This window comes from Monodon monoceros, unplaced genomic scaffold (genome assembly GCF_005190385.1).
Source record: "Monodon monoceros isolate NGI ecotype Baffin Bay Population unplaced genomic scaffold, NGI_Narwhal_1 Super_Scaffold_13, whole genome shotgun sequence".
In the NCBI taxonomy this organism is placed as follows: domain Eukaryota; kingdom Metazoa; phylum Chordata; class Mammalia; order Artiodactyla; family Monodontidae; genus Monodon; species Monodon monoceros.
The window spans coordinates 49,647,898-49,661,755 of record NW_021703769.1 but is presented as its reverse complement, the minus strand read 5'-3'; the positions used below and the strand labels follow the sequence as shown (position 1 = coordinate 49,661,755).

At 46.3% G+C, this 13,858-nt stretch overlaps 1 protein-coding gene and 1 pseudogene across 6 annotated transcripts in view; both read right to left on the bottom strand.

Annotated features, from left to right (window-relative positions):
• CRAMP1 (cramped chromatin regulator homolog 1) overlaps positions 1-13,858 on the bottom strand; it is a 65,633-nt gene that overhangs the window by 18,724 nt on the left and 33,051 nt on the right. For all 6 annotated transcript variants that reach the window (XM_029220167.1, XM_029220169.1, XM_029220170.1 and 3 more), the window contains exon 6: positions 10,867-10,915. In XM_029220167.1, coding sequence (XP_029076000.1) covers positions 10,867-10,915 — 49 coding nt within the window. The remainder of the gene's footprint in view (positions 1-10,866; positions 10,916-13,858) is intronic.
• On the bottom strand, positions 5,593-10,767 carry LOC114894027 (annotated as a pseudogene).

Here is a 13,858-nt window from a genome sequence, read left to right as displayed (position 1 = left end):
CAGCAGGTATGAGTGCAACATGCTTGTGCTCCCCACACTGATCTGCAGGCAGGGCCACAGATATGGGTGACACTCTACCTGAATACTGCTGTGACAGTAACTTATATAATGTTAGGATTACATAAATTAAAGAAATACTACTACTAACTAATGAAAGGAATATGAAAACCATAAAAAATAGCTCCCTCTAAGAAACACACTTGGAGTGCTTTGGGAATACTCAATAAAGGTAGATTGTTTTTAAAAGATGGCAGACAAATTAAGTGTGAGCAAGACAACTATGAAAAATGACAGGGAAGGACCCTGCAGTCCCACTGCTTTGAGAGCCTACATTCTTGTTCCACTTGAAAACAGGAAATCACAAATGATGCATCTTGGCTAGAGCTTCCAAATAAAAACACCACAGAACTCCAAGGAGCAAGCCACCAAGAAAAGGTGTTGGCCAGCCACCAAATGGTTGGTGAACAAACCTAAGTTTATGTTTTACGAAAGGTTCAAGGTTCGTCTATATTGTTTTTATGACCCTGCTTTGTTTTTTACCTGTTTTTTAAAAATCGAATTACAATATTGTTAGTTTCAGATGTACAGCAAAGTGATTCTGTTATACACATATACATCCTTTATTGATTCTTACAGTATATTTCAATATTATAAGATACTGAATATAGTTCCCTCTGCTATACAGTAAACCCTTCTCTACTTTATATATGGTAATGTGGATCTGTTAATCCCAAACTCTTAATTTATCCCTCCACCTCACCCCCCTGCCTCTGGTAACCATAAGTTTGTTTTCTATGTCTGTGAGTCTGTTTCTGTATTGTAAATAAGTTCATTCGTACTATTTTTTAGATTCCACATGTCAGAGAATGTTTTGTCTATGTCCTCTTCTAGGAGTTTTATGGTGTCGTGTCTCATATTTAAGTTTTTTTTGTTTTGTTTTGTTTTGTTTTTGCGGTACGCGGGCCTCTCACTGTTGTGGCCTCACCCGTTGCGGAGCACAGGCTCCGGACGCACAGGCTCAGCGGCCATAGCTCACGGGCCCAGCCACTCCACAGCATGTGGGATTCTCCCAGACCGGGGCATGAACCCATGTCCCCTGAATCGGCAGGTGGACTCTCTACCATTGCGCCACCAGGGAAGCCCATATTTAAGTTTTTAAGCCATTTTGAATTTGTTTTTGTGTATGGTGGGAGGGAGTGTTCTAACTTCATTGATTTACATGCGGCTGTCCAGCTTTCCCAACACCACTTGCTATAGAGACTGTCTTTTCTCTATTGCATATTCTTGCCTCTTTTGTCGAAGATTAATTGACCATAGGTGTGTGGGTTTGCTTACAGGCTCTCCATTCTATTCCATTGATCTATATATATGTCTGCTTTTGTGCCAATACTACATTGTTTTGATTACTGTAGCTCTGTAGTATTGTCTGAAGTCTGGAAGAGTTATGCCTCCAGCTTTGTTCTTTTTCCTCAGGATTGCTTTGGCAATTCTGGGTCTTTTGTGGTTCCATGCAAATTTTAGGATTATTTGTTCTAGCTCTGTGAAAAATGTCGTGGGTAATTTGATAGGGATCACAATAAATCTATAGATTGGTTTGCACAGTATGGCCATTTTAACTATATTAATTCTTCCAATCCAAGAGCATGGGATAACTCTCCATTTTCTTGAATCATTTTTTATTTGCTTTATCAGTGTTTTATAGTTTTCAACATATAAGTTTTTCACCTCCTTGGTCAGGTTTATTCCTAAGTTGTTTTATTTTTTTTTGGTGGGAGGGGTGTGATTTTAAACAGGATTTTTTTTTTAAACTTTCTCTTTCTGATATTTCATTGTTAGGGTAAAGAAATGCAACAGATTTCTGTATATTAATCTTGTATCCTGCTACCTTACTGAACTCATTTATCAGTTCTAATAGTTTTTGTGCTGAGCCTTTAGGGTTTTCTACACAGAGAATCACGTCATCTGCATATAATGATAATTTTACCTCTTCTAATCTGGATACCTTTTATTTCTTTTTCTTGTCCAATTGCTGTGGCTAGGACTTACAATACTATGTTAAGTAGAAGTGGTGAGAGTGGGCATCCTTGTCTTGTTCCAGAATTTAGCGGAAAGGCATTCAGCTTTTTGCTGTTTGGTATTATGCTGGCTGTGGGTGTGTCATAAATGGTTTTTATTATGTTGAGATATGTTCCCTCTATACCCACTTTGGTGACAGTCAAATGCTTTTTTTGCCATCTAGTGAGATGATCATGTGGTTTTTGTCTTTTCTTTTGTTGATGTGGTGAATCGCACTGACTGATTCGCATATGTTGAACCATCCTGTGACCCTGGGATGAATCCAACTTGATGGTGATGTATGATCTTCTTTATGTGTTGCTGGATTCAGTTTGCTCATATTTTGCTGAGAGTTTTTGCATCTAAATTTGTCAAAGATACTGGCCTGTAATTTTCTTTTTTGGTAGTGTCTTTGTCTGGTTTTGGTATCAGGGTGATGGTGGCTTCATAGATTGACTTTGGAAGTGTTCCCTCTTCAATCTTTTAGAAGCATTTGAGAAGAATAGGTCTAAGTTCTTTGTATGTTTGGTAGAATCCCCCAGTGAAGCCATCTGGTCCTGCACTTTTGTTTTCAGGGAGCTTTTTTATTACAGATTCTATTTCATTTCCAGTGATTGGTCTGTTCAAATTATCTGTTTCTTCTTGATTCAGTTTTGGTGGGCTATGTATACCTAGAAACTTGTCCATTTCTTCTAGGTTGTCCATTTTGTTGGAATGTACTGTTCATAATATTTTTTAATGATTTTTTATATTTCTGAGGTATCAGTTGTTATTTCTCCTCTTTCATTTCTTATTTTATTTGGCTCCCCTCTCTTTTCTTCTTGGTGAGCCTGCCAGAGGTTTGTCAATCTTGTTTGTCCTTTAAAAAAAAACAGCTCTTGGTTTTACTGACTTTTTTTCTATTTTTAAATCTCTATTTACTTCCTCTCTGATCTTTATTATTCCTTCCTTCTACTGACTTTAGCTTTTGTTTGTTCTTCTTTTTCTAATTCTTTTAGGTGGTAGGTTAGGTTTACTTGGGATTTTTCTTGTTTTTTGAGGAAAGCCTGTATCACTATGAACTTTTCAGGACTGCTTTTGCTATAGATTTTGTATGGTTGTGTTTTCATTGTCTTGAGGGTTTTTTAAATTGTTTTTTTGTTTTTCCTCTTTGATTTCATCACTGACCCACTTGTTATTTCACAGCATGTTCTTTAGTCTCTGTGTAATCTTTTTTTTTCTCATTTCTCTTTCTGTGGTTGATTTCTATTTCATGCTGTTGTGGTCAGAAAAGATGCCTGAAATAATTTCTATTCTCTTAAATTTGTTGAGGTTTGTTTTGTGTCCTACTATGTGGTCTACCCTAGAGAATGTTCCATGTACACTTAAAAAGAATGTATATTCTGGGTTTATTTTAATGTAATGTCCTATGGATATCAATCAAGTCTAACTGTTCTACTGTGTCATTTAGGATCTCTGTTGCCTCACTGATTTTCTGTCTGGAAGATCTGTCCGTTGATGTCAGTGGGGTGTTAAAGTCTCCTACTATTATTGTACTCCCATTAATTTCTCCCTTTGTGTCTGTTAGTATTTGTTTTATGTATACAGGTGCTCCTATATTAGGTGCATACATATGTTAATGACTGTGAGATCTCCTTCTCGTACTGATCCTTTTACTGCTATATAGTGTCCTTCTTTCTCTCTCTTTATGGTCTTTTTTTTTTTGGCTGCGCCATGTGGCATCTTAGTTCCTCAACCAGGGATTGAACCTGGGCCACAGCAGTGAAAGCACCGAGTCCTAACCAATGGACAGCCAGGGAATTCCCTATGGCCTTTGTTTTAAAGTCTATTTTGTCTGAGTATCGCTATCCCTGCTTTCTTGTCATTTGCATTTGCATGAAATATCTTTTTCCATTCCCTCACTTTCAATCTATAACGTGTCTTTCTCTCTAAAGTGGGCAGTCTGTTGTAGGTTCTTGTTTTACTATCCAATCTGCCACTCTGTGTCTTTTGATCAGAACATTTAGTCCATTGACATTTAAAGTAATTACTGACAAGTATGTATTTATTGACATTTTAAACAGTGTTTTCCAGTTGACTTTGTATTTCTTTGTTTTCTTCTTTTCGTTTTTCCTTTTGTGGCTTGATGGTTTTCTTTTGTATCATTCTTGAGTTCCTTTCTGTTTGGTTTTTGTGAATATACTGCATGTTTTTGATTTGTGGTTACCCTGGTTTTCAAGTATGTTAACCCATAACTGTATCTACTTGCTTTAAACTGGTAGTCATAGAAGCTCAAACACATTCTAAAAGATCCGCATTTTCTTAATTTCCTCCCCCATATTTTGTGATTGTGAGGTCTTATTTTACATCTTCATGTTTATCCTTTTGCTGTTCATTGTAGTTATAATCGCTTTCATAGATTTTTTTTATTATTTTTAAGTCTATGTGCTGGTGGGACTTCCCTGGTGGCACAGTAGTTAAGAATCCGCCTGACAATGCAGGGGAAATGGGACTGTGCCTGAAACAGGAAGACCTCACATGCCATGGAGCAACTAAGCCTGTGCGCCACAACTACTGAGCCTGCGCTCTAGAGCCCGTGTACCGCAACTACTGAAGCCCGTGCACCCAGAGCCTGTGCTCCGCAACAAGAGAAGCCACCACAATGAGAAGCCCGTGCACCACAACGAAGAGTGGCCCCCGCTCACCACAACTAAAGAAAGCCTGCATGCAGCAACAAAGACCCAACACAGGCAGAGATAAATACATAAATAAATAAATAAATTTTAAATATATATATGTAATAGGATAAACTTGCTGTGGAGTTAGGGAACCGAGCAGCTTTAAAAAAATAAATAATAATCTATGTACTAGCTTATTTAAAGTGACCTTCAATCCTTTTATGTATTTCCCTTTCCTACTGTGATGTTTCCCTTTCCTATAGATTCTTGTTTCTCTTTTATTTAGAGAAGACCTTTCAATATTCTTTTTAGGATAAGTTTAGTATTGCTGTATTCCTTTAGTTTTTGCTTGTCTGAGAAATTCTTTATCTCTCCTTCAGTTCTAAATGATAATCCTGCTGGGTAGAGTATCCCTGGTTGCAGGTCTTTCCCTTTCAAGGCTTTGAATTTATCTTGCCACTCCCTTCTGGCCTTTAAAAGTTTCTGTAGAGAAATCAGCTGATAGCCTTATGTGGGTTCCTTTGTAACTGACTGTTTTTCTCTTGCTGTCTTTACAATCCTCTCTTTAACTTTTTTTTTTTTTTGCGGTACGTGGGCCTCTCACTGTTGTGGCCTCTCCCGTTGCAGAGCACAGGCTCCGGACGCGCAGCCTCAGCGGCCATGGCTCACGGGCCCAGCCACTCCGTGGCATGTGGGATCCTCCCGGACCGGGGCACAAACCCGTGTCCCCTGCATCGGCAGGCGGACTCTCAACCACTGCGCCACCAGGGAAGCACCCTCTTTAACTTTTGTCATTTTAACTATGATATGTCTTAGAGTAGGTCTGTTTGGGTTCATATTGTTTTGGACCCTCTGTGCTTCCTGTCCCTTGATATGTTTCCTTCTTTAGGTTTGGGAAGTTTTCAGCTATAATTTCTTCAAATACATTTTTGATCCCCTTTTCTCTTTCTTCTCCTTCTGGAATTCCTTTTATGCGTAGATTGGCACACTTTATATTAGTCCATAGATCTCATATGTTGCTTTCATTTTTTTTCATTTGTCTGTCTGCTGTTTTGATTGGGTGATTTCTGTTATTCTATCTTCCAGATCACTTATTCATTCTTCTACATTATTTAGTTTGCTATTTACTGTCTTTAGCTCAGTTTTCATCTTGGTAATTGAGTTGTCTGATTTTGACTGGTTCCTCTTTATACTTTCTAGATCCTTATGACAGTGATCTACATTTCTAACAACAGTCTTTCTTAATTCCTTCAGCATTTTTATTACCTCCTTTTTGAGCTCAGGGTTTGATAGACTACAGAGGTCTGTTTCATCATTTGTTGTCTCAGAGGATTTCTCTTGTTCTTTTACTTTATTTATTTTTTTAAAGATTTAAAAGTCTTATTTCTACAAATCACAGCTGATAAACATGAAACCTTCATACGTGGGCACCACTCTACAGGAACAGCTGTTCCCAGGAAAGGGGTGGCTTGACATGCAGAAACCTGCGCAGTCCAAAGTCCAGGGCGGAGTGGGGTCAGGGGGCCCAAGGGCCTCTGCCAGAGCAGCCCCAGCAGCCACAGAGCACGCACTTGATGATCCGGTCCACTGACAGCTTATTTTGGGGTCCTGGCAAACGCAGTTTGTCCCCAAATCGGTGTTCCATGTCTGAATGCACCTCAGGCAGCATGATTTCTCATACATCTGCTTTTTCCGTTCTGCGATTAGGTTTTACCTGCATAGCCTTCTTTGATACAATACTCATATAGTTCTTTTTATGGCTTTCCGCTTTTAGAAGAGATCAAAAATATAGTGGGTTTTCTGGTAGTGGATCTTGAAGATGGGCCACAGAGATTCCACTTTCCTCTTTTCCTCATGAGGTTCTGTTTCAGCTTCTCTCATCTTTTGATCTAATTCATCCAATGTTGGCTCCATCAACTCCCAGTCATCTAGGGGAGCTTTCCAGCTTCTTCTGACTTTAGGCATTTTTCCCACAAGATAATTTGCAAAGATCTTAGCGTCTGTTTCCCAAGAGTATAACAGAAAGATCCCTGGTCTCTTCAGTTACAGACGTAGGTTCTTGTCCAGCTCTACCAATCAGTACATGACTTTGGGGAGATCACATTCCCTCTCTGGTCCTCAGTCTTATTAGAACCTCTGTCGCTGTCGGATGCCCCTTCTCTATCCTCTTGTTCTTTTAACTGGGAGTAGTTCCCCTGCTTTTTCATTTTACTTATATTTCTCCAGTTATCTGGACAAGAAAACTCCAGGAAGCCAGCTCCCCTGCCATTGTGTTAGGAGGGGAGATTCAGAGAGGATGGGAGTCTGCAGGGACCAAGGCCTCCACTGAGACCAAGTGCTTGAGTCTTAACCACCTCAACCCAGGGGAAATACAGGCAGCAGAGCGCTCCCAGGGATGTGCTGATGAGGCTGGAGTGGGGGTGCAGGAGTGGGAACCAGGAACATCAAGTCAGTTCTTAATCGCCTCCAATGAAGGGTGCTGGGAACAAGTGGATGTTTCTGCCATCCATCCCAAACAAAACACAACAGTAGCAGGAAAGATTTAAAGAGCAGGGGGAGCCGTGTCACGTGGCACTTGTGTTTGTGATAACCACATTTTCCGTTAAACTGCTGTTTTGTGACTTCCTTTTTTTTTTTTTTTTTTTTTTTTAGTGAAATTGAACAGCCCTTCCTTTATGTAGAGAACCATTGCGAGGTTACGAGCCCCTTCCCTTTCTCACAAATGGAAGTTCTATGAGCAGCCTGAGACTGGAGCTGGCACAGGTGAAGCCTGGCCCCAGCCCAGGCTGCAGAGGTGCACCTGCAGGAGAATCAGGTCCTGCCCTCTGTCAGATGGAACGATGCGGAGGGTCCTATTTGAATCCTCCACTAGTGTCACAAAACAGGCAACAGAGTAATCCCTCTATGTGCATGGGAGTCAGGCTTTCCTTTCTGATATGAGGTTCATTTTCTTCTCTGCAAAGTTACTTGATAAATCTAATAAGCATGTGCTAAGTTCTATGCTGCTGGGTCTGTGACCAATGTAATAAGATTCAACTTTAGAGCTTTTCTCAATTCATTTACTCCTTAATCCAATTCTACCATTTTATAACAAAGGGAGATTGACAGTTAACTGGAAAAGGTCTGCATGAGAGGCAGGAACAGGAAGTTAGTTAAATACTCAATGCTTTTTGGTCTTAAGTCAAGGAGTACTTTTCCACAGGCACCTTACTAATTTCCCCCATCTCTGTCTCACTTTTACAGGCCTTTTGCTTTGTTCTTAAAAACTGATGATGTGTTGGCGAAAGAACACACAGTAAATCAACAGAACAGAATTTCAAGTCTGGAAATAGACCCACATAGCACAGTCAACAGACCTGAGATGAATGTGAAAAAGCAGCTAATGGAGGAAGGATGGACCCTCCAGCAGAGGGGGCCAAAACAACCGGACACCCACAGGCCACAAACTGAACCTTGGCATAAACATCACATCGTGTACAAAAGTTAATTCAGAGTGTATTGTGGATTTATATGTCAGACCATAAAACTTTTAGAAGAAAACATAGGAAAAAACTTCATGACCTCAAGTTAAGCAACGACTTCTTAGATGTGACACTAAAAGCACAATCCATAAATGAAAAAGATGACAGACTGGACTTCATCACAGCTGAAAACGTCTACCCTGTGAAGGACACTGCTAAAGAGAGTGAGAAGGCGGGCCACAGACTGGGAGGAAAGATTGGCAAATCGCCTACCTGACAAAAGGTTTGTGTCTGGAATATATAAAGGACACTCTAAACGCAATGGGCACAAGATTTGAAGAGGCACCTCACCAAAGAAGATACACAGATGGCCAGTGAGCATAACAATGGTGTTCAACATCACTAGTCCTCAGGGAAACGAAGTCAAAACCACAATGAGACACCCCTTCACCACTGGGTGAAGAACAGACTAAACACACCAAGTGTGGGGAGCACCCGGAACCCCACCTGGAAAGCAGGTTGGCAGCTCCTTATAAAGTCTGCATGTGCTCACCACCTCCTCCCCTGGGGATTTGCTCAGGCAAGATGAGACAAAAAGCTGGAGGCCAATGCCGAGTCATTTACCTTCTGTAAACAGCCTGTGTCCCTCACTGGGGGTTGGATCAACAGACCACAGAACAGCCATACTAGGGACACTACTCCACAGAGGCATGGACCACAGACCCACACAGCCACATGGACAAATCTCAGGGTGTACTGCTGAGTGGAAGATGCCAACCTTGGAAGGCCACACACAGTACAATCTCACTGAGATGACATTCCGGGAAAGGCGTGTATGCACAACACTACTCGAACATCTCAGACCCTGGAGCAAACATAGCTTCCACCTGATGGGCACAGGGCAGGTGTGAGGGTAGGAACGAAGGCCAGATGCTAAAGCTGCAGCAGGTGAATAGGGAGGTGCAATAGACAACCCCCAGGGCTAAGGCTGGTGGCTTCTCTTCCTACTTGCCTCTGACCACCTCCCACACCTCTGGGAGGCTCCATGTGCCCAGTGGTACCAGCTGGCCAGGCCACCTTCACTCCTCGGCCGCTGGGGAGAATCACTGCTCTTTCACATGGCAGTGATACGTACAACCTAGTCACTCTCAGGCCTGGCTCCAAACTGATGGTAGTTCATAGACACAGAGCCTGGAGGGTCCAACATGAGCCTCTGTAAGGTCAGACACTGGGCTGGAGCCAAAGCAGAAATGCACACAGTCAACCTGGCAGGGACTCAACCTGAGGGATGGGGGCTCGCTGGTCGTCCAACACCAGGCCGAGGGAGGAAAACAACTAGGGTGCAAGACAACGTCCTGCTGATGTAGCAGAGGCCAGGGAAACTTCCCAGGGATGGCTCGACCTACAGGACAGCTGGCCATCGAGCAGCAGGGGCCTGGGGATGGCGGGCGGGTCCATCTAAGATGAGGAGTGGAGAGGTCCACGTGGGAGCACAGAGGCTCTGATGGGGTGAGTGGGAGGGACAGGGTGGCTGCCAATGAGGACCCCACACCGGGTAAGAAATCCAGACCATGTAACGGGGGATGGTCAGGCTGTGACTTGGAGTGCAGCACAGCCACAGTGCTGAAGGACTAGGCCACAGCAGCCATGAGAGAGGCAAAGGGCTGCGAGAGACGGACAGGCCCGCCTGCCATGCTTCCAACTACTTGCAGAGAGGAGTGAGAGGCGCTGACTGAGAGACCCTCAGAGTGCAAGGTCGGGGGCATCCTTCCCAGGAAGAGATGCTGGAGGCTTCCAGCTGGAACACAGGAAACATCCAGGCCGTTAATGGGACTTGTACGTCGAGGCAGAGAAATGGGGGACAAGTCAGATCTGGGATCCTTCACCCAGAAAAGGTAACAGAGGCCCTGAGAAGAGTTAAAGTAGCCAAAGGAGAGGGTGCAGGGACAGGAGAGCCTGGGGGCAGTGCCGAGACAGCCCCAGGAGGGCGGTTCCGGAAGCTGGAGAGCAGCTCAGGGTCAGACCCCTGGCTGGTGCCCAGGGACCTACTAGCAAGGCTATCAGAGTGCAGGGGGCAGCGGGCAAGCCAAAGGGCCACTGGGCAACTCAAGGACAGGGCACCGTGGCTTTTCCATGCAGCAGGTCCTGGTACAGCCTCTCTGGGGCAGAAACGGTCACAGCAGTCAGGTCAGAGCTGCGTGGGGGTCCCCAGTGGTTTTGTGTGATCGGGAGGCCAGGAGTGTGAGAGCAGAACAGAGTCAGACTCAGCTTGACCTTGAGAGGCACAAGGAGGAACGGCAGGCAGAGGAAGCGCGGGAGGACCAGAAACATGCACCAGGAAGGCCGGGAGGGCAGGCCTTCTAGAAGTAAAGGAGACCCCTATGCACAATGTTGAGGAAAAGAGTGAGACAGTGAGAAGGTGAGGGCTGAGTGGAGACCCGCAGAAGAACAAGGACGGGGCCCCCAGGACGGGGAGAAGCTGGGGGCAGGTCAGTCAGTTCCCCGGGCTGGCCACCTCCTCACGGGCAGATGCTTAACTGTGAGGGTGTCAGGGCTAACTCTGAGGACTTCAGGACTTAATGGTCCTCACTGAGAAAAGGGGAGAAAACTGCACATATTTCGAGGTCTGTATTTGAGAGAAAAGTGCAAATTCCCACAAGGAGCCGGCCTGCCTCACACACAGCTCTACTCACCCAGCCTGAATGAGCTCATTCAGCTTTGTGGCGTTCTTGTCGTCCATGCCTTTGATGGAAAAACAAACACACGTGAACATCAAGTAGTCAGGAGCGAAGCCCAGCAAGACCCCACATAATAATCTCCAACGCAGACTCCAAACCACTCAATGGAGTAGTCAAGGTCTTCCACAGTTAAGACCCCATGTTAGCTGCAGGCCCTCCCCCAGGGCCCGCACACGTCACCTGTGCTGAGAGCACTGTCTTTGCCCACCTGGACATCCTCGGGGAGGGGACCACTCCACCTCTGCACAGCTCATCACGCCTCCAAACCCCCGCCCCAGCCCCCCTGCCACGCTGGACTGCCACTCGCCCCAGTCAGAGACTCCCCTTTCTCCGGGCCCACCTTGCCCCACGCACTCTTGTCCTGCGTGGCTCCTGGGTTACCTGTGGGCCCGCCTCCGTCAGCTCTGAACTACGGACTGACACCCTGCGTGTTTACTAGAGCAGACGCTCCTTTCCTCTGCCCCACCCCCCACTCATTGCTGCCCTCAGGACACGCGAGATAGGAAGTGTAGTAATCAGGTAAAAGGAGGATGGAGGTGGTACATATCTGCAGGCCACTGTGAGATTCTTTGAACCCTGCTGAATATTTGGGGAATAAAACACAACGGGCCACAAACACGCAGCCAGGCTGAAAACCAAAGACAAGGACAAAACCTTAAAAGCAGGCGGAGAAAAACAACGCATCCCCTACAGAGGAGAAAGGACATAAACGGCCAGTGACCTCTCAGCCATGAAGAAAAAACTGTCATCAAAATCCCACATCCGGCAAAAATACCTTTTAAGAACAAAGATGAAATAAAGACTTTTCAGATAAATGATAATGGAAAGAATTCACAGCCGGCACAGAGGCATGGTGAGAAAGCCTGAAGGAAGCCCAGCAGGCTGAAGGGACATGTGCCAGATGGAAACGGATCTTCAGGAAATAGTGCTTGGCACCAGGGAGGGCAAACGCAGACCCCATCCCTAAACAAGCCAGATGCAACCCTGCCCTCCAACAGCATGGACCACACAAGCACAGTCAGCGTAAGTGACCGCTGGGGCTATGTGTGAGCATGTGACACGAGAGCCAGCCTGTCGGGGACGTTCATGGACCTGTGAGCTGAGACCAAAGGGGAGGGAAGGGCCCACAGGTCCTGCATCCGGCAGCCTGGAGGGACAGAGTGACAGACAGAAGGCCCGGAGGGTGGGACCACCAGAACTTCGGGGTTCAAGTCACCAGATGGGAGCACCATGTAAGCAACCTCCCTTTGAAGAGAAGCCTTTCAACCAACTGGTGAGGACTGCAGACAGCCAAGGTCTTCCCCGGCCTGTCCTGATACCCACATGGCACCAGGCCTGGGGCAAAGTGTGACCTGTCACTCAATAGCCCAGGAGGCTTGAATGGTCATCTGTTTCCATCAAAACTGAGGGTCCTCAGGCCCTTTTCAAGGGGGAACGCCGCCCAGCTCACGCAGCTGCTGTGACACAAGGTGAGGTGTGTCAAAGGACCAGGAACCCAGCAAAGACTCAGTCTATGTCTTAAGAATCGGACGTCTGGAGACCTCAGTTACAAAAAGTGTGTTAACAAAGAGCACGCTCTGACCACTGGAGCTCAGACACGTGTTCCCAGTAGCCCAGAAAAGGCTACCACTGTGTGCAGGGCACGCAGACAACTGCCCATCCCAGCGAGCTCCTTCCCCCACAAACCTTCAACAAAGGACACAATAGTGTCCCAGCAGGTGGATCAGTGGGTGGGTGCAGTGGGGGCTCAGAATGAGGGCCCCACCAGGGTGGAGTGCTGTGAAGCAGCTTTGGGAGCCCCAAGCCCAGGTGGGGCCTCATGGGGATGTGCGTGCGTGCGTGTGTGTGTGTGTGTGCATATGTGTGTACACGTGCACTTGAGTGCTGCTGGACCAAGAGGGACCAACCAGTTGTCACCAGCAGGAGCAGATGAGCTGGAGGGGACGCCAGGCAGGAAGACGTGCTGAAGTCTAAGTGCAGAGGCCCCTTGGGTCGGGGGACCCAGGTGACACCCCAAGGGTAACAGGAAGCTGACAAGAGGATGAGGCCTGCCTCCTGTGGGGAGCACTCGGGCTGGGATGCTGGGATGTGGGAGATGGAGGACGGGGCCCCAGCATGTTGCCAGGACCAGGAGTATTTTAGGGCAAGGACAGAGAGGAGGATGGACAAGGAAGCGGGGATTCCAGGGGGTGGGGCCCCAGAGCCCCCTCAACAACACTCAAAGCAGGAGCCGGGGGTTTGTTTAAGTAAGTCGTCAGCCTGCAGGAGCATGGGGTGGGGAGCCAGGCCGCCTGTCCCTTCCTTCGGAGGCTCCTGGACTTCTTGCCTGTTTCAGGAAGGGCGGGTCACCCAGGGAATGCCCGCCCTGCCCGCCCTCCTGCCCGACTATGACATGTTAGGTGACAGCTTACAATCATCTCATAGTGTCTCATTTAATCTTCAGAGTGGCCCTGCGGGTGTGTGCCCTTCCAACCCAAGTGACAGGCGGACAACTGGGGGCTGGAGAGGCGAGGCTGAGGCCTCTTGTCTGTGGTCACATGTGGAGGCCAGAGCACCTGTGCATCTAAAAGGAATCTAGTTACAAGGAGATGCTCAGAGCAAGGCAAAGGGAGGGGCCCAGACCCTTCAGTGTACCAGGGTCAGGAAAGGCCAGAAAGTGGGGGCTGTTCTAGGTCAAGACTCAAGAGACACAGCAGCTGTGAGCGGGCACTGTTCCCGATAGGCATGCCCTGCCTGGCATGGTGGGACGCACTGGGAGATCTGAGTTTGGGCAGGATACCAGGTGAGGCTGTGGTACCCACTTGATAAATCTTAAATGTACTTGCTGGGCATGCAGGAGAATGTCATTGTTCACTAGGGCCAATGGCTGAGGGGTTTAGAGGGGGCTCAGACGGCTGCAACTTACAGTCACACAGCTGAGCAAGAAAAAATGCAAGTGTGTGGAGGA